The sequence below is a fragment of the Pteropus vampyrus genome, unplaced genomic scaffold, assembly GCF_000151845.1.
Source record: "Pteropus vampyrus isolate Shadow unplaced genomic scaffold, Pvam_2.0 Scaffold92, whole genome shotgun sequence".
Lineage (NCBI taxonomy): Eukaryota > Metazoa > Chordata > Mammalia > Chiroptera > Pteropodidae > Pteropus > Pteropus vampyrus.
Genome location: NW_011888873.1, coordinates 807,072 through 834,351, shown reverse-complemented (window position 1 = coordinate 834,351; position 27,280 = coordinate 807,072). Strand labels below are relative to the sequence as shown.

General features: G+C 35.1%; 1 protein-coding gene across 1 annotated transcript in view; it reads right to left on the bottom strand.

The window, feature by feature from the left end:
- Nucleotides 1-27,280, bottom strand: part of FAT1 (FAT atypical cadherin 1) — a 110,038-nt gene that overhangs the window by 51,471 nt on the left and 31,287 nt on the right. Inside the window, 1 exon segment of the mRNA XM_023532878.1 lies at nt 17,009-17,323. Within this exon segment, the coding sequence (XP_023388646.1) occupies nt 17,009-17,323 (315 nt within the window).

The window sequence follows — 27,280 nt, the reverse complement described above, 5'->3', positions numbered from 1 at the left end:
TGAAAACAAAATTTCTGAATGAAGCAGGAAAATACTAGGCAAACTGTGGGTGTTCTTTGGGGGTACACTTTACCTTACAGCAATCAATCACACTGGAAGCTCAACATCATAGAAATGCTATTTGAATCTCCCACATGCTAGCCACATCAATTTAGCTGTAGAATTCATTATGCATTTCACACTTATTTTCAACTCTGTTATCCTACTAATCCTCCACTCTTGTCTACGTGATAAAACACCTATTTCAAAATTGAATCCAGAGTATACCTTTTCTATATATCTGGTACATGTTACTAACCTTGTAGGTATTAAATATCCATTTTAAACACTGTGCTCATCTGTAACGTTTATTACTGAATCTGAGAAGGATATACATTTAATAGGAACAGCATACTATTTCCAAACTGGGGAGGAAAATGCTCAGGTATCTGAGTCAAAGTGAAGTTAAATTGTTCCAAGGTTACCAGTCAGTTGTTATCAGAGCCAGGATTAGAATTTAGTTTTCCTAAGGCCCAAATGAGAGTTTCTCTATTACTTATTTTCCCCTCCCCATACCATATTACATAATTTATTGCATTATGGCATTTCAATGTTCCATAAATTCTGAACTGTGACTTATATAAAATTCAAAGAAAATAAATGAGCAATAGTTAATCATTACTCATTTAACAGGTCCAAAAAAGCAAGTTAGAAAATAAAATAGAGTGGGTGAAAGCAAGAAAATGCATACATAAGTAGTGCCTTTTGTAACTCTGTGTTTTATCTTTCTGCAGAGCATCATTAAATTAAAAATAGAAATAAGACAAAACTTTCTTTACTTGGCCTAGAAAAACACCCTATTCTGTAGACCAATAGTATTATAAATGTAGGTGGGCTGAGAGAGCACATACCATATCTTTTCACCAATTAGCAGTTCAAATTTACCACATAAATGTATATAAAACTAAGAAACCAAACTTTCCTGTGTTTTATGAATATCATTAAAAAAAATTTCAGCTTTTCTGTGCCACTTTAGACATTTAGAGAAGAGTTCATTTAAGAGAGAATGGCAGATTAACTGTAATGATTCAAAGGAAAATTTTACTCTGACATTTTTTATAAGCAATACTAAAAACCATCCCCAAACGTCTCAAAATTCAAGGGATCGAACAGACTTCACAAAGTAGAATGCACATAAAAATGAGTATTAGAGCATTAGTAGGCAAAAATAGTGAGATAGTCCGCATAGGTGGAGCTACCTTTATTTATTTATTCAATTACTTTGTGCTGTCCACTCAATGTAGAGATGATTAAGACTGAGCCTTGATTTCAGAGTCTTTAAAAGACAAGGATGAAGGGTAGAAAGCAAAGACTACATTCAAGAAACAATAAGATAGAGTATAGGGTACATACAGAATACAAGGGCGAAAAGCAAGGGCTGTTGCTGAGGGCTTTATATTCCAAGTAAGTTAGAACTTGGTTGGGTGATGAGACACAAGTAGTCTAGTCAACCCTATTACTCTAGCAGTCAGCCAACCAACCACCCAATATGCAAATGAAGCCATCCAGGACCAGCCGGCCTGAAGCCCACCAGCCAAGTGACCATCATTGCATGAGAGATCAGGAAAGCCTGGACAAGGCTAGAACTGTCCAGCAAAATTCCTAAATAAGTTATGGTGGTTGTTTTAAACTACTGTGTTTTGGAATGGTTTGCTACAAAGCAAAAGCTAACTAATAAATCAATGGTTTATTAGTTAGCTTTTGCTTTGTAGCAAACCATTCCAAAACACAGTAGTTTAAAACAACTCTAATGGTTACTGGCTTACTAAATGCTAAGTTCTTATGCTATAAGCTTTAAATACATTATCTCACTTAATCCATATGTATATATAGGACAATATCTATACCATAATAAATTAGTTAATAATTTTTCAGGCTCAGAGAGATTAAGTTGCTTACTCAACATCATTTAGCGAGGTTGTAAGCTGAGAGTTCAATAAGCCTAGAGCATCAGAGTCTGAAGGCCACGTAATGAATAAGAAAAGCTAGGAGGGACTGAAGGTTTGGGTCTGTAAAAATGGGTCTGAAACACCAGCACTGCAGATGCAACTCAACGGCAGCTAGAGAAGTGGGGGTGGGGGAAGGATTTTTGAATTTGATGAAATTCCAACTACAATGAGAGAAGTACTTGTGATCTATAGTAGGAGTTTTCTAAGAACTAAACTGAAAAAGAAAGACATGGTTCTAGAGGAAAAATACTGATGGTCATTTGTTCATCTTGCTTGGCAGGAAATTTACTTTGAACTATTTTCCAATTATTCTACTTGAGAATAAGTAGAGGAAGGTGAAAATATCCTCTAACTCCTACAATTACTTTGGCTCTTTTATTCTTTTGCTTATTTGCGATAATGCATGAACCACAGCAACATGTGTTCTAAACAAGCACTATTTGGCAGACCTTTCTGTGATGATGGAAATGATCTATGGTCGCACTGTCCAATATGACGGTCCCCAGCATGTGGTCACTAAGCACTTAAACTGTGGCATGTGTGACTAAAGACTGGATTTTTAAAATTCAAAAATTTAAATAGTCACAAATCATCTATGCTCCTTTGTGGTCTCCACTTTCAAATTACTCATATCAAAGAACTGTAACATTTACAATATTCAAAATCTTTTTCTGTGGTTAAAATCTGAAGCGGTAATATCAAATTTATTTATCAAAATCCAAATTCTGTACATGTCTTAAATCTAAATAGTGAAAAAAGAAAAAAGGTCTAGGATTTTGACTGTACTGACACTGCTCCATTATGTTCCCTCTTTCTTGCCTCCACCTCACCTGGCACAGCTGGCAATAAAGAAATTTGGTATGTTGTTAGTTTACAGCTTCATCCTCACATCTAGAAATCAAGGTCTTTGTGTTTATGACTTTTGAAAAATCATTATCTACCAATTTATATTTTTTGCCTCTGATGATCTCTTGCTAATGCCTAAAAATTAACTGATGAAATGTATGTTCATAAGGAGTAATGACATGATAAGCTTACTATCTCAAAGTCGCCCACTTTGTTCAGTCTGTATTAAATTATTCAACTTATTTTCAGAATATCTCCCCCAAATAGTTCACTCTGAGCCACACATATAAAGGCCTAAGTAAGACAAGGCCCTTGTCCTCAAAGACATACAATTCATTTAAGGAAACAGCCCTTATATCGAAAAACGAGGGATGAGTATTAAACCATTTTCTCATAGTTCACTTTTTAGGCAACACTAATTGTGTGCTTCCAAGGACCAGGCTCTGGGCTAAGCATTTTATGTCCACCATTCTCAATGAATAACCACAGCAACCCCAAATGGCAGATACTAATATACTAACTTCATTTTAAAGATATTTGAGGCTTTTGAGAGGTCACAATGCCAGGAAATGGCAAAGTTGAGATCTGACCCTAAGTCTGTCTGATCTCAGAGAACTCACATAAATAACTATAAATGTATAGATCATAGTTATATATTTAATATGTACAATTACACAATAGAATTATTCGGTGAGTTATGAGCCTCTCACATTACTCTAGGACTAGAATGTTCTCTCCATCAATTGTGGTTTCTTTTGCAGGTGTCGCCTCAGGACTCTCCATCTATTTCACAATGTTTATTAATCACAGCACTATTATGACTAACCCTTGACTACAGGTATGTACTCTAGCTATACTATTTTCTATTTTCAACTGTTTTCCCCACTGATTTTCTGGAAACACTTTAATATGTATTCTACTCTTTGTTGAGTAGAAGAACTTTAATTGTGGCCCATTTAGTGACAAGGAGTATTTATAATCTTAGGCATCTTCAGAGTGGACAGGGTAATTTCTTCAGTGTTATTACTACTATGATCTGGAAATTTGATTTCTACTTTTCTACTGTCAACTCCTACTTTAGCAGGTGTTGCTACTAGGACATTTAATATGCTTTAAGAACCAGCAACAATTACAATAAAACAACTGTAATATTCCAGTAAGGAGACTGTAAAATTTAACACCGCTCAAGCGACTTTTACACAAAGAGTATTATAAAAACCAAAATGGCAACATATATGTAGAATGTGCTCACACCTTTATAAATGGCTAAACCCCAAATTATTAGCCATGTCTACTCTTGGGAAATGTGCCAAAGGATGAAGGGAAGAGAGAAGAGGGCACTTTTACATTTTACTTTATACATACCTTTATTGTAGTAATGTTTTACTTTTGACAAGTATATTATTTAAAGGAATTTCAACATTAAAATATTTTAAAGGTCAGAGTGAAAGGATATAGAAATGTTTATTGGTTGGAAACTAATCTTAGGTTGGAAAGTCTCAAATGAATGATTTTTTAAACCCTCAAATATTTGGCCATGTATATGAATACTTAAAATTTCTTAGAAATATTACAGTGGCATATCTTTTACATTTTTTTCTGTTTCTGAAGCAAAATTTTAATGAATGTATCATACATTGTAATATGTCCTCTTACTATAAAAACTAAGTTTGCTAGAGCCAGAGAGTCTTTTAAAATCTTCTTACCTAAATCCTGCACTTTGAAAACAAGGAAATGAGATTCAGGAATATTAAATTAATTCCTGAATGTCAGAGTTAGCAGTAGAGTTAGAATCATAGTTGCATTTTTCCCAAAGAAAATGTTTTTAAGTCTCATTTTTGCTCGAGCCCATTGCAACCAGAGGTATGCATAGAAGCATAAGAAATGATGGGTTGAACCCACTTCCTTCCCTCCCCCAAATCAGGATTTCCATTCGTGAAGTCTCACCTTATACAGTCTCATAGATTTGGTGATCCACCCCATGCTAATCACCTTGAACCAACAAAGTTGGAAGAAAAAAAAAAATCCATGCCCTCTTATTCAAATAGTTTCCTAAACACAGAATTCTTTTTAGTCACTGTAATTATCACTACTGGTCATATTTAGGAACAAAGTATCTCCAAATGCTATTTGAGATATGGAGAAATATATAGGACTATGGACTTAAGAGATAAACAGTGTTTAAGGATCATAACTAACTCTGCAGGCCAGATAGCCTACGTCAAGATTCCAACTGCTCTTATGTTACTTATTAAAGCCTAAAACGGCTTCTAGAATCTTCCTGACAAATCTGCAACTACTGACCCAAATGATTAAATCCTGCTAAAACTAAGTTAAATGAAACATAGTCTTTCCAACATAAAAAGAAATAACAATCTAAATGGTCGTATTGATTATAATTTAACAGCATATTTTCTTTTTGGGAAATATCTTTTGTACTATGTTGAATGTGGTCTCACCCCCCAAAATTAGTCCAATCTAAAACCTGTGACTATGATATTATTTAGAAAAAACAGTCTTGAAAGATGTAATTAACTACTGCAGTTTGAATTTACAGTGGGTTCTAAATTCAGTAAGTGTCCTCTTAGGAGAACAGCAGGAAAAGATTTGAAATACACAGATACAGGAATGAGGGCCAAGTGAAGATGGGGAAAGAGATTGGAGTGATGCTGCCACAGCCAGAAAATGCCACGAGCGACCAGAAGCTGGAAGAGGCTAGGGAGGATCTTCCCCTGGAGACTTCAGAGGGAACGTGGCCCTGCCAACACCTTGATTTCAGACTTCTGGACTCTAGAAGTATGAGAGAATAAATTTCTGTTGTTTTAAGCCACCTGGTTTATGGCAATTTGTTACTGTAGCCTTAGAAATTTAGTATCTTTTTTATTTGAATATCAAACGAAAGTAAAGAATTAGGTAAGAATGGCAAACAATTCCATAATCTAAAGATAATCACTTATATTGTTTTCTATATTTTATTATTGTCTTCATTTGAAATGTGTTATGACTTTATAGGGTATCATTCTATACAGAACAGAAGGCAGAAGATTAAAAAAAAAGTCTCAGGCACAAAGATAATTTCAGGTAGGAAAGTACCAAATGTTCCAAATAATTCAAATTAATTGTATACTTTCCCTCAAAAGGAAGGTGAAGCAGGCTGCCTCAGTTCTGGGGGGACTTCCTGAACACCCCTGGCTGAGAACCATAAATGAGCTGTCTTATTCTTTTTTAAAATTAATATATAAATTATGTCACAAATTGTACATCAATTATATCACTGAATATATTATTATGTCATACATAGTCTTTCATTCTCCATAATAATGAAACAAGAATTGCCTAAATATTTTTCAGTAACCTCATTAACAATAATTATAAATACTAGCTTAACACTTATAAAAATACAAAGCCTCCATTACAAAGTTGTTTAATTGAGGACCAAGATAGAAAAGGCCCTTTTATTCTGAATAAACCGAAACCATTTGTTTTTTAGAGTTCATTTAACAAGCAACACAAGCCTCAGGGTACAGTGAGATTAAAAAAAAAAAGTTTAAAAAATACTTTACCCAATAAAATATTTTCTTTAGTCAGAAAAAATTCACCTGTGCTCGCCCTACCTACATTTGCCAAACTATCCTTTCTATTTGGTCATAATGCCCTCTCATTCCTCTTATAGACAGGCTAAGAAAGAAAAGTAAAATATGCCTACTATCAGAAAGAATTAACATAAACTCTACAAAATAAGTGTAAAAGATATGAGGGGTTAAAAGTTAAGTGTTTTAGAATTTTATGAGATATGTATTTTAAACTTTTAGTGCCTGATTTTTTTTTCATTTCCATGGTACACAACTGAAATATAACACGCTTTTAGTTAAGCTAACAAAAACTACAGAGACTAATCAAATCTGTGGAAAATAAAGGACACAATACAATTGGTAATCATTCTACGTTTTAAAATAAAATATTAAAGCAAGCAAAGTACAGCGAGATGGGGAAGCAGGAGACAGTACCTGTAGAATTCCATGCAGCACATGATTGTCACTCTGTCACACGTTTCCACGGGACATTCTAGTCTACAAGATCTGTACACAACCAGCTTTAATAATAAGTGAAAATGTTCTCAGAACAAGGCTGTTTACTGCAATTTACAAAGATCACAGATGAAGTCTTGAGGACTATACAGTGGGTGGATAGAGGACATGGCAGGAAGGAGGAGGGACAGAAACTAAGCCAGGGATGCCTTTTTCCTGTTCAAACTTTTTAAATCTTCTGTTCCAAACAGGTGAAATGGAAATTGTATCAATTTCACTTATTTTTAAAATGTGTATTAGTTAACCAGAAAGTGAATACTGAGCAGCAACCGCATACTCAGGATGGTGCTTGGTTGTATGGTGGCTACAATAAATGAACGTGGGGTGGTCCCGGCCCTCAAGAACCTGAGCCAGGGCTGGATCCCCACCTCAACATAGGTAAGACCAGCACCCACACTGAAACAGCAAAGCAGACATGCAAAGATGGGCAGGGAGGCTGGGCACTGCTACCTCCAGAGCCTCATTCTAAAGACACAGGCTGCTTTATAAGCCAAGTGAAACGTTCAATTTTTCCTACAGTTATCACTCGACATCCACCCCCTTGGAGCTTTAGGCCATGAGCTCAGAGATACTCGGCAATATTGCGCTGCCTTTATTTAGGTGCAGTTCTAAGACTGCATTTAACTACAGCCTGTCTAGAGCTCTTCTGGCAGCTGGGGCCATCTGAGCAGCTATTGTTTGTCACTGAAATGCTGGTGCCGGCAGGATTAGGCTTGGAGCCAAAAATGGAATTCTATTCATAGAGTGTCTAGGCTGGAAAAGAGCTCAGAGCTCATTTAGTTCATACTTTCAGAGTCCCACAGAAAACCCTAATAAAATGAATCAAATGATGAGTCTAAAGTCACACAAGTAGTGGCTGAGCAGGGACCTGCACCCTGAAATCTCTAGACTTCTCTTTTGGTTTTAATTCTATCTTACGGTTTCTTGTTGAAAACTGATGGTATTAAAACCGAAGATAAACACAAGATCAAAAGCCAAATGCAATCTATTGGGAATTGCCTTCATCATTCCTATAAATGTCAGATACAGCAGAGATAGAAATGGGAAGAGACTCAACCCATTTTGTAAGGTTAACATCATGTTGACAAAAAAAGGCTAATCGCACTTAGACACTTAGATGCAAAATCTTAAAATACTGGCCCTTAGAATAACTTTAGCAAATTATATTCAACAACATGCTAATAAAATAGAATACCTCTTAAAAAAATTATCAAAAGGATTCAAGGTTAACAGATTTTAGGAAGAAAGCATATCATCATTTTGACATGTGTAGAAAAGGCACTGAACAAAATTTGACTTCTTTCAGACTTTTAGGATAACAGACTTCACTATAAAGTAAAAAATAAGCAGGAGAAACAGGTAAGAAAAATATGTAGATTCTTATTAATAATGGATTTGCATATCTTTGGGAAAAAAAGACTACAAATAGGTAAACTTATTTTTTTTAAATGAATTCCTGCCATTGTAAAGTGACTGGCCCTTCATTTCCTTCCTTTGCAGCTATCAAATGTTACCGGAAACCCTTGGAAGTTGTTTGCAGCTGTAGCTATTTCCTATTGCACTTTGTTCAGCCTCCGTTCCAGCCACAATAAAATGTCATTTACTTTGATTGAGAAAGAAATAATTGTAATGTGATACTGGACAAGAACATGGGTGAGTATCCAGTATACTTACTAGCTACTATAGCATTTTATGGCTTTACTATGGCTTTTATGCTTTAGGAATTACTACATATAAACTATATAGATATAGACATCATCAAATCTATCTGTAATCAAATAACATTTCCTACACTGAACATAAAATAATTCTACATTAAATATTCTGTCCTACATATAAACAAATGAAAAACAGGGCACTGTATAAAGTTGTCCTCTACAAAGCCTAGGAAGCTAAAACTTAGTAATTTCAGAATTACTATCTCAACTCAGAATAAGAGAATGAAAAAAATGAGAAAATGGTAAAGATTTGATAAGTATACATAAAGCCAACTGTGAGAGATGGAATTTCAAGCTCTGAAATATTTTCAATCGTATACATTAGCACAAAGAAGTGTGAAAATCTCAAAACTTGGAAATATTTTAACTTCTTACAAGAAATAGTTATTTCTCAAAGTTGAAGAGATCTGACTAATAGTTTATCATCGACTTGTTAAATCTTCTGAGATTTTAACCTTGATAACTAATATTCTAACTACAATTTCTTTAAGGAATAATTTTAATAACCTGAAGAAGGCAAAACTCAGATTATTTTTTCTAAGTATTCACTGCTAAGAACAATGAAAAAAATTTCGATGTTTGCTTCAGGAATATCAAATAGGCTACCCCCTCAGAAATAAATCAACAATTTAGTCCAACTAGTAACTATATCAACTTATCAGGGATCAGGAAACTACTCCCAACCTGCTTTGTATGGCTTGCAAGCTAAGAATGGCTTTTACATTCTTAAATGGTTGGAAAAAATCAAAAGAAAAATAAAATATTGTGACACATGAAAAGGCTGTGAAATTTAAATTTAAATGTTCATCAATAAAGTTTTATTGGAACACAGCTATGCTCATTCATTTCCATATTGTCCATGGCTGCTATAGTAACAGAGCAGAGTGGCTGTGACAGAGGCTGTATGACCTGCGAAACCTAAAATATTTATTATTTAGCCTTTTACAGAAAGAGTTCAATGATCCTTGTAGTACTTGGTTAATAAAACTAAAACACCTAGTGTTATTTAGATGCTTTGTGCTTTTTGGTCTGAAAACATCATAAAAATAAGATTAGCTTAAAAAGCAACTATTATATAATTCAGGAATTCCTTAATACAAAGAACAGAAGAATGGCTCCCAAACCACATTTACATCCCAAACCCAGAGGCACAGAGAGTGAATGAGGGACAATGTCCCCAGAAGCAGCAGTTAGGAAATTCATGTCTTTCTGGCTCCCACCTCCAGGTGGCCTTGACCTCTCTGAAGTCATATTATTATTTGTAAAACGGAAAATACACAAATGGGAAGATAGCAGACTTTTGGTATTTGTAACCTCTACTCATCTCACAGTTTCTTGTAAAGATTAAGTATGTGAGGTTGCTTGTAACATAAAACACAATAGACATAAGCTATACTTGTTGTTGCCCTCTGACTCCTAATGAAAGTTTTGCTCAACCTGATCTAAAAGTGAGGTCAAGAGATGGTAGAAGGGTGGTAGAGTGGTAGAGGGAAGATCAGAAAATAAGACAGAAGGGTAGCAAAAGAAGGAAAGCCAAGGTCTGCTGGTTTCCCTTTGGCAGTCTCCTTCAAACTAACTCTGAAAGTAACTAGCATGAGACAGCCTGATGGAAATCAGCTCACAGAGAAAGCTGGGAGGACTTACAAGATGTGAACATGCCACGTGCTGTAGATCCAATAATGATCTGTAGCACAGCATCTAATACTGTTAAGGAAAAAACCCAGGATGGGCATCATTGTTTATATTATGCTACCATCTATGTAAAAATGATGAGGAAAAAAATGTATTTTTACTTGCTTACACATGAGTGGAAGGAACTGTAAACACTAGTTGCTTCAAGGTGTTTTAAAATGTAGGTTTTATTATTATTCAGCTATGGAGAGGCCATCCGATCAGGAGACACGTTTCACTGAAAAGACAGTTTGTTACCCACAGTTCCTGAGGAGAGGCATGCCATGCCACACCACACAGGGCCATGTGAGGCTGCACCAAGGTCAGTCAGGAGGCAGAGGGGGCAAAGAGAAAGTGTGGGCAAGAGCCATTACTGTGGTGTCTACAGAGGCCAAGGCGAAGCAGCATAGCAGGCTTAGCACTGGCCAGAAATATTTCCATGGGCTCTGGTGCACAGGGGCTGGACTGTCTCTAGTTGTCCTATACCTGGCCCTGAGATGGTTAGGGCAGGGAGCAGTGGCCTAATTAAAGGCATGGTTCCAAGTATGAGGTCTAGACTGGCCCAGTGTTCATACAAAAGGTGAGTCGTTTGCTATCTCTAAGAATCACCTAGCTCTGAGAGGGGTAATCTCTGCTCAGTCAGGGAGGCCCCAGACCCAGAGCAGCAAGAAAACAGAAAATAAAATATAGCTAATACATTAAGGAAGAAAGCTGAATGTCTAGGGAACTGAACAGGACCTGAATTGTGTACTGTTAATGCATTACCATATATGTGCACGTGCATGCACACATGCTGACGCACACACACAGGCTCGCACGCACACATCTACTATCCAGTATTGATGGACAGAACATACTGATAATGGTGTTCTGAGGAAGGAGTACCAGCCAGAACTTGATCATCATTCTGGGCTTTATGTACAATACAGTGACACAATTTTGCAGATAAAAGTATATGGTGATCTACATGTCTACAAACTCTAGAAACATACCCAGGTGGTTGCTAAGCTTCTGTTTAAAATATCTAGAAATTAATTTTTACTCCTTAAAAACACAAAAAAGAAGATTCATGCTATATATTAAATGAGGTCTTAATAGTATATATATACTTATATTTATATTTATGGCAGTTCTAAAGTTACATAAGCATTTTTTTTTTCCAGTTTAAAAAGCAATAATTTAACTTCTACTTCTACATAGGGGATTAGATTAACCCTCCAACATGAAACAAAGAAAAAAACCCAGAAGAAATAAATAATAAAATAATGGTTTATGTGACACTAGACACCAAGCAAGGGAAGATGGTGATCGCTGAGAGGAGAGAAACAAAGCAGGTAAGACCTACTGCCTTGAGATAGTTTCCAGTTACTCATTTCTAGGTAAAATCCAAGAGAAATGGAAGTTTATGTCTACAGAGACTTATTCTCAAATGTTCATAGAAGCTTTTTTGTAACAGCCAAAAAGCGGCCAGAACACAAATGTCCATCAACAGGTAACTAGATAAACACATTGTAATGTATCTGTACTAGAGATATACAGCAAGAAAAAGGAATGTACTAGTGTTAGTACTCACTACAACATACACGAATCTCAGAAGTAAATAAGATAAGTGCAAGGAGCTTTACCAAAAAGAAGAGTACAGACCCTGTGTGTCCATTTATCTAAGAAATACATTTAGAAAATGTAAACTAATGTATGCGGACTGAAAGCAGATGAATGGCTCCCTGGGGATGGGGGCAGAGAGGAATGCGGGGGATGGCATACAAAGAAGGAAGGGGAAATTTTTGCGAGTATTGGGTATGTTCACTGCTTCCTTGTGGTGATGGTTTCACAGTTGTATAGCTACGTTGTATAGCTAAATGTGCAATTTACTGTATGCAATTATATTTCAATAATAATAATAAAAATAAGCAATACTTGCTTTGTGTCCAAAACATGGAAAGTACCAAGCATACAGATAAGGGAATAAAACTATGGTCTTTTCTAAAGCATGCACATACCTAAAAAGTAACAATTCAAAATTATTTGCCAGTTATAAGTTGCATATCACTCCTCAAAAGCTCAAATTGATAACCTTAACTAAAAAAAAAAAAAAAAACAACAACAAAAAAACACTTTGCTAAGGTTTCAGTTTCCTGAGGCTACTGGTGGATAATGCAATCTGTGAAGCACACACTGGTCCCCATTGTTTGTAACTCCTCTTCTTCTCTGTCCTTGACATACCGCAAACCAAGTTGTGACGCATTTGTCTGCAGGGGCTGGAGCTGTCAAGGCTCAGACAATCTAACATTCTATACTCTTATCTGTCTCCCACCTTGAACAACTGCATCATTTATGTTAAAAGAAGCAAATTTACCCTAACCGATATCGGACATAAATGAAAAAAATGTTATAAAAAATTCTGGTGTCAACAAAAGTGTACCAGAAAAGAGAAAGAGATCAAGTCTCTTTTTGCCCATATACTCTGAAAAAGAAAAGCGCCCCATCACTCCACTTATAAACTTAAGAACCATTTGAGATGCAAAAGACAGTTCCTGGCACCTTAATCAAGCACAAAAACTTTGACGAGAAGATAAAAACCATTCAAAAAATATTCATTTAAACTTGTCATTTGATACCCGAAATTCAGATCATCAAACCCAGTCCTAGGAAGGTTTTGTTTTGATTTTTAAATATTTTGGCATACTATGACAAAAGAAGAAAAAAGTACTGTGAAGATGTTTTCCTCCTCTCCAAAATGGCTTAGTGAGGTCATCTGATTTATGTGTATACAAAATGGTCCAAGGGATTGCATGGAGACTTGAAAATAGGTCATTATTTATAAAAATAGCATAAATATTATCCTTTAACCCTTGTTCTGGTATTTAAGGTTTTCCATCAAGTGTGGCCATTCTCTCATACACTCATCTAACTTTATCTCTCAGCCACTAACTCACCACTCCTTCAAAATGTCCCCCAACATCTCTGACCTCTTCTCCATCCATTCACTTTTACTACCTTCAAAATCAGCCCAGTCACTTTTCCAAGACCTCATCCTCCTCATTACACTCATCACACATCAGTCTGTTGCTCACTTCCTCTGGGGTTGTGTATTCGAGCCTGTCCCATACTATCTTGTACCCATCCATTTCTCTTTCCTCTTTCACTCATGTAGACTACAAACTTCCGAAGCACCTCTTAACGTACTGTATACAGTACAGAAGCTCAGTAAATACTTGATGCATAAACAAATGATCTGAATGGCAATGAATTCGGGTTTTCTCCAGCCTGCTGGACATTTTGATAATCATCAGGGTCCTTAGTTTTTCTCCAAGTAAAGTTAAGTAAAGTTAGCCTCACTTTACTTGATCGAATTTGTTTATCCAAGAGAGACACACACATCAATTAATCTACTAAAACCCTGATTATCTTCTGTATAGTTTATAGAACAAATGTCACATATGCAATTGGAAGAGGCTGTGACATCCTTCCCATAAATGACTTTCTCTTAACAGGAGTGCAAAAACATCACTAGTCACAAAAATATAAGGACCTGGAAGTCAGTTTTCTCCAAGATTACAGAGATAAAACCTCAGTATTGCCCAGATATCTTCATTTCCAGCCCAGTGATTTTCTCACTCAGCCATTAATTACTAAGTAACATGATTTAGGGTCTCCAGGTAGTGTTATGGGTCAGCAAAATCACGGGAACTTTCTTTTACCAGACTGCCTTTTATCAGCTTTCACAATCTGGCCTCCAATAATACTGACCTACCTATTAAAAATAAGTCTGCTTTAAAGGTTTTGAGGAAAATGTAAACTTTGAAGCATTATACTTGGGACACTGAGGATCATGCCCAAATTTTGAAATTTTTGTGCTGAGTTGGGGGAAGGTAATTGTCTAGAGACAGATCTTGTGAAGATGTATTTACTATATTCTTTAACACTGCCCATTCTAAAATATGGTTATTTCTTGATCTTGACCTAGAAAAACGGTTATTTCCTGACTCGTAGAGTGATTAGACTTCTTTACTAATCATAATCTATAATATACTTCACAACGCATATGCCTGTGTATTAATTGTAGTTATTCTCCACTGTTATCTGCCTTCTACTCATAAGAAAATAAAAATTCTTTATGCATCCTTATGAATTTTCTTCTGCTCTTCTGTCAGCAGGATGCATGTGCTTCCCACCCTGGGGTTTGGGAGCTGGCTGTGGACTACTAGGGGGAATTTATTCTCTCTGATGATAAGGAAGAAGTCTCTGCAGACATCGCTTCCTAAGAGTTGTCGGAACAGGGAGATGCAAAGGGGAGTGGCAATGCCACATTAATCATGTTTCCACAAGACATAACAACTCAGCAGGAATATCATGATTTCAGAGGCCCCAGAGATAGCGTAGGTTCCAAGGCTCCCCACAATAGCTCTAACATACATAATTTTCTAAGTCTCTTTCTCCTCCTCTTTGACTACACATTATGTCTAGTAGTATTTGTTCAGATATTCAAAAGACCATTTATTGCTTGCTTGCCTGTCTCTTTACAGAGGACTTAACATAATCTAAAAGAGAGTAGACATAAGAAAAATGAAAACATTTTAAAGTCTAGTTGATCAAACAATTTTTAAAAGGGGGGTTAGTTATGTTCTTGAATTACCACCTCAAAGGCTTTAATTTCTCGATTTGTTTCTCAAGGCCTGTGACACTGGCCCCCTGCCCCCCTGCCCCACTTTCATGCAAATAGTTACTTGACTCTGAAATCCTCCTTTGAAATTTTAATAAACTTCTAATCTTTCTTCTTTTATATTTGATAGTGTCTAACTTTTTAGCTCTTGCTTTTCTCTTCATTTTATTTCACAATAAAGAAGGCTGAACTTCGTTACTACTTGTGCAGTAAAGAGTATACGACTATACTGCTTAAACAAGCCTTTTCTTAATCATTTATAGATGCTGCTTCAAGTCTTCACGTTCTTGTATAATTTCTTAATTCCAGCTCTTTTTTGTAGGCCAGGGTCCTACATCCTGCCCCTAACACTTCCAAAAGAAAAAATGCTCAGATCCTATTTCTCTCTTATATAATTAAACTCATATGGCTCAAACATTCCTAATAATCAATTACTGGTTTTCTAAGACTTCAAAGGAGCAGCACATCAGTTTTGGCCAAAGAGCTAAAGCATAAGAAAATCCTAATACATTCAAAATCAATGAAGCAAAAGAAAATCCTAATACATTCAACATCAATCTTGAACTTACGTTTACTTTTAAATATCAAGAAAGACAGACTCTCTGTGAATGTCAGGTTGAAATATACTGACAAGAAGTTTAAAACTAACATTTTAACATGCTTTCTAAGAGACAAAATATTACACTCACCCATGATCTCTATCAGGTATCTTTCTACAGGCATTATAGTCTACAAATACTGAACTCAAGCCTTTTTCCACCTTAAGAATTGCTGCATTTTAAGTTTAACAAAGGAAATTAGGAAATAAACATGGTATATAAAAGGGATAACAAAGAGTGATAGTGAAGTGGAGAATGCCTCCTTAATTTTGATTTTTGTATATTATTTCCTTGACATATATCAAATAGACAACCCAGTAACTAAAAAGGCAAGCTCCTCTAGAATAAGGAAAGACATAATAAGCAAAGACATGACAGAGGTATGTAAACGATAGTAAATCTCTCTCTTTAGAATTCCTAATTAGATTCTACAGAAAAGTATTGAATCATGGAAATGCCTGGATTCAAAGGCCAGTGATCTATTTGATGAGAAATTTTATCTTCCTACAAATAAACTGTCTTCTCAATGTCATAAGGTGATTCTTTGTTTTAACTCTATAATCAAGAAACCGAAGAGCAAAATATTTCACATAGGAAGTTTTCAGTGCATAAATGATAGTTAACTTTTCACTACACAAATGACAGCTAAACTGAACCTCTTTTTTTGTGAAATAATTAAAAAACAAACCAAGGATTAAGAAAAAGTAATAAAAAAAATAATAAAAAAACAAAAAAAAAGTAAAAATAAGGAAAGAAAGAAAAAAGAAAAAGAAAAAAAAAAAAGAAAAAGAAAAAAGTAGATGCATCATCCAATATAAACGAACAAAGATTAGGAGAAGTTTATATGGATTCTAGAAGAGGACTTTGGAGCCAAGATGCTATCTGCTCAGAAACAGGGGATCAGAGATGGAGAGGTGAAAACAGTTAAAAGGAAAACTTGAATTATCAGTTCAAGAAAATAACTGCTCTGAATCTGAAAACTGTTTACTCCTGATCCCCTACTGCCTGCAGACACAGTGCTACTTTATGGAAAAATTCTAAACATTAAAAAAAAAAAAAAACTACTATGAATTGTAAAATAAACTCTTGATATTCTTCATAAAAATTGGAATACTTAGCAGCAGCAGAATTTGCAGTAAGGTTAAGATATATCACTAATTTAGGAGCTATTACTGAAACAATGATTTGCTTTTTAACCTGCAAGTGGAACTCTACTAATGAGCAAAATCATAAAATAGCTTTATAAAAGCAAATTCAAAGGGAAAAAAAAATGTTTGGTTTAAATTTTCATCTGGCAATAAAGGCTTATTTTGAATAACTCAAAAGGAAATAATTTATTAAAAACTAAAGAAAAGCAGCAAATGATTAAAATTCTTAAATTTCCCTGTATCTGGAGAGTATAAACAATATTTCTTAGAGCAGTACAAATACGTACCAGTTTTAGGATGTATTGAAAAGAATCCTTGTGGATTTCCACTTGTGATTTTGTATGTAAGCTTGTCATTCGAGCTAGAGTCTGGGTCGAATGCCTCAATTTGGACCACAGATACATCCTTGGGAGAATTTTCCATTACTTCCGGATAATAAACGGGCTCTGATGTCTGCGGTGCATTGTCATTGACATCCTCGACCTCGATGTAGATCTCCGTAAATGAGGACAGAGGCACAACACCCTGGTCAGTGGCATAGACTGTTAGCCAGTAATGGGAGGTTGACTCGCGGTCCAGTCGATCTGAAGTCTCTATAACACCTAGAGAGAAAGAAGAAAAACATGAAGTAGCATGTCGACAGCAACAACAACAACAAAATGCCACTTTGAGAAAGTGTCAACCTAAATAACTGATTGAGGTCTTATGTGTCACTTAGAGCTACATGATCTTGAGAAAGTTTACCTAATTTGTGTCTCAGTTTTCTTTCCTATAAAATGAAGAGAATGACAGTATGTTCTTCATAGGTTGATTAAATGAACTAATACACAATGATTAGAACAGGTCTAGGTACGGAATATTGGCTATTAAAGTATCTATTATTATTAGCGTTAGGTGCCAGGTACTATGTGAAGCACTTTACAAATATTATCTCATTTAAATCTCGAAATAACTCAATGAGATATATGGGAACTAAGAGATTATCTAATGGCCCCATACTGTGTTTTTCCAAGGATGAAATTTATGGTAGGTTGACATTTGTTGACTTCCCTAGATGTCAATCAGGGAGCCAGGAACAAACTGGAGCTATGGCCCAGCTCTGAGTCCAAACAGTCTAGCACCCCCTGCCTCCCACAATGCATTCATCTGATCCCTGCTACAGTTCAGACAAAGGGGTTTGGACGGCACTCCTCTGACATCTTAGTTTCGTATATACATCCTTTACAGTGGCTATGAAACAAAGAGTATAGCCTTTCCAAGTCCACAATAAAAGACTGTTCAGGTCTCTTGTGTACTGAACTTTCAGTTTCTTTTAACCACCTTAAGCAAAGAGCAACACAACCAGTGTGCTAAAAATATGAATTCTCTCACTTATACTACAAGCTCCATAAGGGCACATCTTTCTTGAATACCAGTGTACTCAGCACCTTACCCAAAGCCTAATAATTATTAAATGAATAAACAAAAATGACTAGATATCTTAACTAGGGGTTGGTACAGAAGAGTCCTCAATTGGGACCCAAAGTAGGACACATTTCTTCTTATGTCAACTAGTAAAAGATAGAGTTATATAATGACAAAAAAAGAGGGTTAGAGTGTAACGTTTTGACCCTACCACTGCAATCAGTCAAACTTTACTTACTCCCAGGATTAGCCTCTTCCCGGGATGATGAACAGTGGAAATGGCTGTTTCTCTTAGGCAAACCCCACCATTTTATTCAGAGGTTTAATCTTGTTCTTTGGCTTTCCCAAAATATATCACTGTATTTTTTTTCTTGTACATTAATCATTCCAAACGAGTGCTATTTTTAGGATTCAATGCCATGGTCCAGGTTGGAATCTGGAAATCCTACAACTCTTGAATCATCGAAGTTTCTCATTTAATACAATTCTATTTTGAAGGATTGCTAAGAATTAATGAAGCAACAGTAAATAATTATAATGCTTCTGAATAACAACATTCATTTTATAATAATCTATTTCACATTTTAATATTTAGCTAAGTTTCCTGTTTATAAGTCATAAACCTTTTTGGGAGTCTTAGATACAATTATCTAACATTCAAAACAAATGAGATCTTCTCATATTAACTACCTTAAGTACGCAAAGATTTAAAATCATAAATGGGTTCATAACACTACTCATAGAAAAACAGAATAAAGCCTTAGAACTCATAAAAAAAAAGGAGCTAACTGATCTTTCTATGCAGCAGAGACAACTCAGATAAACAAACATGTTTTCCCTTTTTTCCCCAGTCCAAACACAGGCTATGCCCTCAATCTATCCGCTAAATTAGTAAAATAATACATTTTTAACCTGAAAGAAGAGAGTCCTTAGTAACCAAGGGAAAATAACCTTTCCAGTTTCTCTTTTTCATCAGTCCCATTAACTAACAGATACAAAGGCTGCGAGGAAATACAGAACGTTCTCTCTCCTAGGATTACATATTAACAAATGAATATATATTCTCTTCTCGTGTTCTGCCGTTTCATTAAAATGTAACATAATTCAACTGACAGGTTTAGTATTATTAGAAAATGTCAAGAAGACAGGTACATGGTGCTTGTCTTCACCTCTTTTGAGTTCTAATCCTCAAACACTTCATGCTGCTATTCACTTTTTAAAATTATGTCCCCCTCACTGTGATTTGTAGGCATTTAATGACAACAGTAATTATGGAAACAAATTTGTTCAGTTTACTGCATGCCAGGCACTATAAGAACTGTCTTACGTTCATTACCTAATTTAATCTTTATATCCAACCTGTCTACATCTGTATTATTATACCTATATCACAGATACAACGCTCAGATTAAGAGACAAGAAACTTTCCCAGGTTCACAGTAAATGGCAGAGCTGGAGTTCAGACATCACGAATCTCGTGACTTCAGTGTCAGCAAAGTCCTGTCAGTCCTATTGTTAGTGTGACAAAAGTGAAGTATACAAAATTTAATGTGAAAACTGAAAAGCCAAGTCAAATCTCATATTTTGTCCATATTTTTACCTTAGTATTCGGGAGTGTATTAAATGTTCATTCATATATAATAGCTTTCTCTTGTGTCACGGTAGAAGGGAAAAATATAAAATACAAATATATTAGGAGGTTTAAGTCACAGACAAAACAGCTATTTATTTCCCATCGAATTCCACTTTGAATCTGGTCTGTAAGTGTCTGGAACGTAGTGTATGGGATGCTTTCTGTTGGAAACTGCCCCTTTCTCCCTGTCAACCTGGCAGCTGGGGAACAGCCACAGCCTTCATTGCATGAACCCCTAGGCACGTTGGGAGGGGAAGTTCCTGAATCTCAGGTAATCTCCGGATATTAATAAAGGTTAAAAGTGAAACAGCAAAGTGGCTCTACTCAAATATGGAAGAAAATGAAGACTGTATTAATTAACAATTTAAATATTAAATATGTGTAAGTGAGATGCTCAGATGTTCATATTTCATTAACTCATGGACTATATATTTATATCACATAGTGACTGCTAAGATGTTTGTTTTGATGTATTTTAATTATTATACCCTTGTAAAAGAACAAACAAAATTATTTAATATAGCTTATATAAAATAAAGTGAATTTATAAGAAGGGCCAAAGGGGAAGGACGGCATACTGAATAATCTCTTCTAACCCAAATGCTCAAATTCATATTAATACAAGTAAATTTACTATATTTATATTTACTAATACAAGTATTTACTGTATGCCAAGGGCTTCACTAGGTGCTTTATATGCATTAAATCATTTAAAGAACACAGAACTGTTTGATTTTCATCCTAGCTTCACAAATGAGGAAGCAGAAGCTTAGAGAAAGTAATCAACTTGCCCAAGCTTTAGTGATTAAGAAACAAAGCCACACCGTCAACAGTTAGTTACTTGATGGAATTGGGATCTGGGTCAAACAGTCTGATTCCAGAACTCAGGTTCTTCGCCATCAAGCTAGACTGTCATCATTTGCCACAGCATCACTGTCACACCAAGGATTCTGGGGACATCAGGGCGGCAGCGGGGGGCAGGGGGTGGGCGGGGAGGGCAGAGCGCTTACTGCCATGATGAGAAGCTACAAGGAGTTTTCAACTGCTGAAATAGGGATCCTCCCCATACTTAAAGGACAATAAAAGAGAGAGGATCTAAGGCTTCTGCTTGGTCACAGAGGTTCAGGGGCTGGTGCCTGAGTATTATTCTGACTGCAGATTCTAATTCTAAGCACCATTCTAAAAGCATAAAGTAGGTAAGGAGAGAACATATATATGAAGGTTATTTTTTAATCCGTCTGCTTTATCACAGGATCTATCCTCCCATGGTTCCCAGGCAGAGACTTCTGAAGCAGGCATAAAGCACTACACTGAGCTCCCATCTGGAATCTAGGAAGAGCAGAAAAGTCCAGGAAAGGATAGAAACCATCTAGATAATCTGTGAAGAAAGACCTGTAGACCTAGCCTTAGCATCTCATTGCAGACTGGCAATCCCTTAGACATCCTCAGTTGCAACTCTCTTTTTCTTAAAGTTGAAATAATTCACCTAACTCAGGAAGCGAAAGAGGCAAAGTTTAGACACCAGAGTGAGGCACCTCTTTAACCCAAACTTATCAGAATCCCAATCATGCTTTACAGGGGGTTCTGGTTTCTGAGACGACCAATATACCAACTATCTACACGTCTGACCAGAATCTATTTATTATTTTAGTCACTACAAGTCCTTATTCCTACACTTGATCGGCCTTCGATTCCCGATCCTTCATAAAGCCACAACTAGCCTTTACAGATAGATTTCTTCTGTAACTTCAGCAGTTACCTTAATTCGTAAAAGAAAAATGTTCAAAATTTCATTATGAAGACTTCTAATCAGTATCTTTAAATACAGGAAAACAATAATTAGGCTCCAAGCCATCAGTGAAAGTAAATCAACCTACTGTGTTCATTCTCAAAACTCTACCTCATCCTATTTTCTCAATCCATGATCATCTACCAACCAACTTTCAGTAACTATTTTTTTGCACACTGGGTTATTAATTCACTTTTCCTAAAACAATTCTCAAAGAACTCAAACTATACATATTTAAGCTCTAGTTTTAAAGATATGTCTCTTTAACATACATCCACAACACCACATCTTTTTCAGCACACATATATGTGTATATATATACACACACATACACATATACATACACACATACATAATGCATATATATCCATACATAAACTCTCTGTGGTCTCCCCCGTCTTCAAATATCTTCCCTTCTCTCAGCTCCCTTCTTTCTCTGCCATCTAATTTTTTATTTCCACTTTCACTTTCTGAAACAATAGGATGCAATCAGATGGCATGTAAGCTCAGGCTGTGAAAGAAAGAGAAGTGGCAGCCCAGGCTGTCCAGAGAACTCTCTCCAGTCAAATAAGAAGATCACCAATGCTCTAAGAGGAAAAGCTGGTGAGAAGGAGAACGTGGACACGACACCTTTCTTATCACAAGGTTACTATGCACAAGCAGTACACAAGGTAGGGAGGCTGCTGCGTGAATTGTATATTATATATTTTGAGCACAGAAGTTTACACAAGCTTGCTATATGCACTCCTCAGCAATGTTATAAGAAATCATGTCTTTGGCTTTAATGAAACATTACAGAAGAAAATGCTAGCCTACCAATCTCAAGAATACAATGAAGACATTCTCAGGAAAAGTTAATAAGACGAAAAATTTGAAAGAAGCTGGAAATTCGAAGCTATTAAGTAAAAATATTTATCATTCCAAACATACTCTCCAGGATTCCAAAACCACCACCAGATGTCACTATGGAAACTGATTTTAAATGTGAATACAGTGGAAAAACTAAACTGAAGGGGAAAAAAAAAAAAACAATGTAATTGTTAAAAGAGCTTGGCCAATGTAGCTGAAAATACAGCTCACAATAAAATTTCTTTCTAGAAGGATTCATTAATGTTCATATATTTAATTAAACAGGTATTGATGTTGTCTTCTTATAGCTGGATTATTCCAAGGTTACAGGGTACAGTACTAGGTGCTCAAGTAAATGGTCCAAAAGTAAATAAAGGTTTCAACGAATAATTTCTACCCCCCATCACTGATGGCTAATGGTGCTGTTAACTCTAATTGTCCTTGAATAGGAAAAGCTAGCATTATCTCCACTGACACTGGTGGAGCAAGATGCTTTCAACATACTAATTTTTAGGACAAAAATAAAGTTTACGTAGCCATTTCACTGCCAAAAATAATTTAACTAACTCGAATTTCCATGGCCACAGAACACCTTTCTTCCTGGAATTTTCCTATTTTCTTTGTTTAAAAGGCCTTGGCCCCATATCAACTCCTAGTGCCAAAGAGTTCAACAAAATATTGCTATTTCAGGGCTACTCTAATTCAAAAATACTATGTCAGCAACAACCTGGCAACATAAATTTGCCATGAACCTTACCCTCCTTTTAATATACCACCTTATGTACAATTTTTGTTTGTTTTTCATTTTTTTTTTGGAACCAAGCTTACGTCAGCAATTATATCAAAAGCTTCTTTGGTTCATCACAACATAAACTTAAACATGAAATATAATTTTCGATACTTTGCCTGTAGGCAACAAGGGACTGATTACTCTTTTCTCCAATTCTATAGCATCATCATAAACAGAATAACTCTTTTGGAAATAAGTATTTTCCCAAATATAAAAAGAAAGTATTCTTTTTAGTTATCTCCTATAAACTAGAGATACATCTACATTTCTGCAATTAATCCATAAATGGTTACTCAATTTTTTTGATAATTATGAGTCCCACAACTGTTATGTTAAATATTAATCTACCACAAGATATTCTTTCTTCCTTAAAATTAAATTTAAAAAGTAGACTATAAGCTCCTTACTAAAATGCAAACCCCGTGAGGGCATGGATTTGCTGTGTTTTGATTAGGTGCTTATTACGTATGTATTGAAAAAAGGATGTTCATCAAAAAACAAGGGAAGTATAAGAAATGGCCACAGTCAAGAGAGGAACCTAAGGAAACATGACAACTAAGTAGAACACAGAATCCTGGATGGGATCCTGGACCAGAAAAAGCACATTATGTAAAAGCTAAGGAATATGAGTTCACTAAGGACCGCAGTTAATAAGAATGTATCAATATTGGTTCATTAATTTTAACACAGACATATTAATGCAAGATGTTAATAAAAGGAGAAACTGTGTGTGGAAGTGGGGGCTATATGGGAATGTTGTACTATCTGCACAATTTTTCTGTAAATCTACTTAAATTATTTTTAAAAAGATGTCCACCAGAGCTCATATGTAGATTAATCTGTTTCCATCTTTAAATGATTAAACTTTTTCGAATTTGTTTTTTATCTCATTTTCATTAAATGTTACATTTGACTGACAGTGCTGTTAATATTTCAACACCTTGAATATACCCTGAGAGATCCTAATATGTTCATAAAAAATTTTAAATGTCAGGACTAAAGATTTAAATTGTAATTGTATATATCTGTTTATATTTTAACTTCTAAATTTACTGTAAATTTAAAAAACGTTCTTATTACTTTGTTTTGCCTTGATAATCTTAATGTGAAAAAAATAGCAAAAAGTAGTAGTTTCTTGGTTTAAGTTTCTTGATATAAAAAGTGAGATTTCTGAAATTTAACCACTCTTTAAAATGACTATACCAATTTGACATGTAATATTATCTAATAAATCAAAACCCTTCGATAATAAAGCAAGTATAAATATAATATATATTTAATATTCTTGCTTGTTTCTGCCATTAGTTGGCAAAATAGTGTTGCTATGTTGACTAAAATAGAAGAACAAATAGATAATAAGAGTCTGTTAAGTTGAAGGCATTTAAGGTTCTAAAATGGCTATACAGTCTACTTAGGAAAATGGCACAAAAACAACACCTTTGGTACTCAAATAAAAATTTTATATTTCCTTTCACCTCAAATATACAAGGTAGTATTATTTCCATTACTGGTGTTGGTAACCATAAAACATAAAGAAAATGTAAAAAGTCATGTTTAATGGTTTATTCTGCAGAGAAAATTTTTCTGCAAAAAAAAATTCTAGTACTTACAAAAATATAATGCTATATACAATTAATTTTTAAATGCCTGATATATATTTTACATGTTTGAGACCACAAATATGAGGTAAAAAATACCCTATGCTTTTGATAATTTTTAAAAAGGTCAAAATAAGTAAAATTAATTCAACTAAGAAGCATCCTTCATGAGCCAAGCAAACTGCTAGGCACTCTACATGTATACTGCACAGTTCAAGAGACACCTCCCCGCCCTCTTACAGCTAAAAACTGAATAAATCGTATTATAAAATTATCTCTCCTGCTTAACCAAAGACATAGTACCGATTATTACCAAGAGCCAATCTTTCAAAACCAATGACTTGCCATGAGTGTCATTTTGTGATAAGCATCTGTGATCAGGAACACAGCACATTCAGCGAAATGATGATAATGGTGATACTATTATAAAACGGCAAATACCTATATGGAGCTTATGACCTGCCTGACATTATTTTAAGTACCTGTCACATATTAACTCATTAATCTTTACAGAAACTCTAAGTGAGTAATATGATCATCCCTGTTTCACAGGTGGGAAAGTGTCAGCAACTTGCCCATAGTCACACAGTTCATTCATGGTGGAACTGGGATTCAATCCCAAAGAGACGGCGCCAGATAACCATGCTGTAGCACCTCTCAGTCTCTGGCTGTGTCCTCTAACTGGAGAGAAGCATTAGAGCAAATGAGCACAACATGCAGTTTCTGAGAAAAAAATCCCGGCTTCAGTGAAATGTAAAAATGTAGGTGACCACATGAAAAATACTGGTTTTGTTGTTTCCCCAATATTTGGGTATCTGGGTAAAGTATGTGATGCTGCAAACACCTTGTTGTTCTGTGCCATTAAGACACTAAGCACATCCCATAACATGGAAAAAAAGACGAGCTTAACGTATATGGTATATATGACGCAGCTTTAAAAAAAAGATGTGTATATTAATTACATGGAAGAATGTCAGTGATATACAAATTGAATGAAAAATATAAATCTTTATGAAAGTGCACAAAGTATGATCTTGGTTCTGTTTAGTTCTGTTTCAAAAATAAAAACCACTCAAACACACACACAATTATACGTCCTGGAAAAAAAAAAAACGTCTAAAATAATCAAGGTGATGAAGGGACAATAAAAAAAAAAAAATCAACCCAAGGAACTAAAAAACTTTTTTAATCTGTATATTTCTATAACGATGACTTTTAAACCATATTTAAAATGTATACAATAAAAAGCCAAATAAAACATAAGTATTAGCAATCCTTCAAAAGTTTTGTTAGTATAACCTTCTTGTTTTATTTTCCCTTTATATCTCAGATATACTTTCATTTCCAAGTATTTGTTTCATTTAATCTGAGTAGATGTATAACAAAGATATTCTGACAGCTTTGACAATTTAATATTCCAAAAGTATTTACATATAAAACTACTTATAAAATTTTAGGTCTAGGAAATTCTATAATCATGTCGCCCAGGTAGGTCATAAATTAATGATTAAAAGGAGAACTTTTTATATAGCAATTGTCAATCTGTTTTTTCATTTAGATTGCCCATTTAAGTCATTTTAATTAAAATGTAGATCTGTCAAATCTTTCAATTAGAATTGTTGCAATAACTTGAAAATTAGCTGAGGAAGTTTTTTGACTTACAAACTTGCTAGAACTTATTATCAGTTAAGTTCATAATCAGATTTTAAGCATCATATTTCAAGTCCAGGGATTTCTTTAGCTTTGCAAAGAGTCATTCCCATGGCAAGCTCTGCTAAACCATGTTTTCATGCTTTGTTGAGAAATGATTCCAAGTTCTGATTTCCATGTCAGAATCATTAATATTGTTAACGAGGGCTTTCACAGATAAGCTCTTTTAAAGAAGATCATCCTTGGGTATCAAAAGTATCATTTGAACACTTATTAATTGGATAAAACTGCAAAAACAAGACAGCCTTTAGAGACATTAAAATTCAAAGGACACATTTAACATGCCAATGGCTATGCCTCTAGCAGTTTGTTTCACATTTTAAAATTTCAATGCTGATTACTTTTCCTACCTTTTATTTACTGGATATACACTCAGCGGATGCTTTATAGATGCCATATTGTTTAATCCTCACGATTATCCTGTAAGCTGGGTGGTCTTTCCACATTTTCCATATGAGAATTCAGTTCCATATTAGAACTGAAGTCACTCGTCTAAAGTCATTTACTCTTAATTATAATAGTAATAAGTTAATCAGTGAATTAATGAATTCCATTGCCATCTAGCCATCTAAGTGCTTTACATTTAATAACTCATTTAAGACTCAAAAGTTACACAAGTTCCCTTAAGTTACCCAACCAGTTGCAGAGAAGGAAGAATCCAAAATCTAGCTGACTAGCTCCACAGTCCAAACTCATAACAACCAGGGTGCTCTCTTCTGCTTTTCCTGTTCTATGGGGTGGGAACAGGGCTGGAATTCAACAATCCCTGTCTGTCTATCAAGCTCT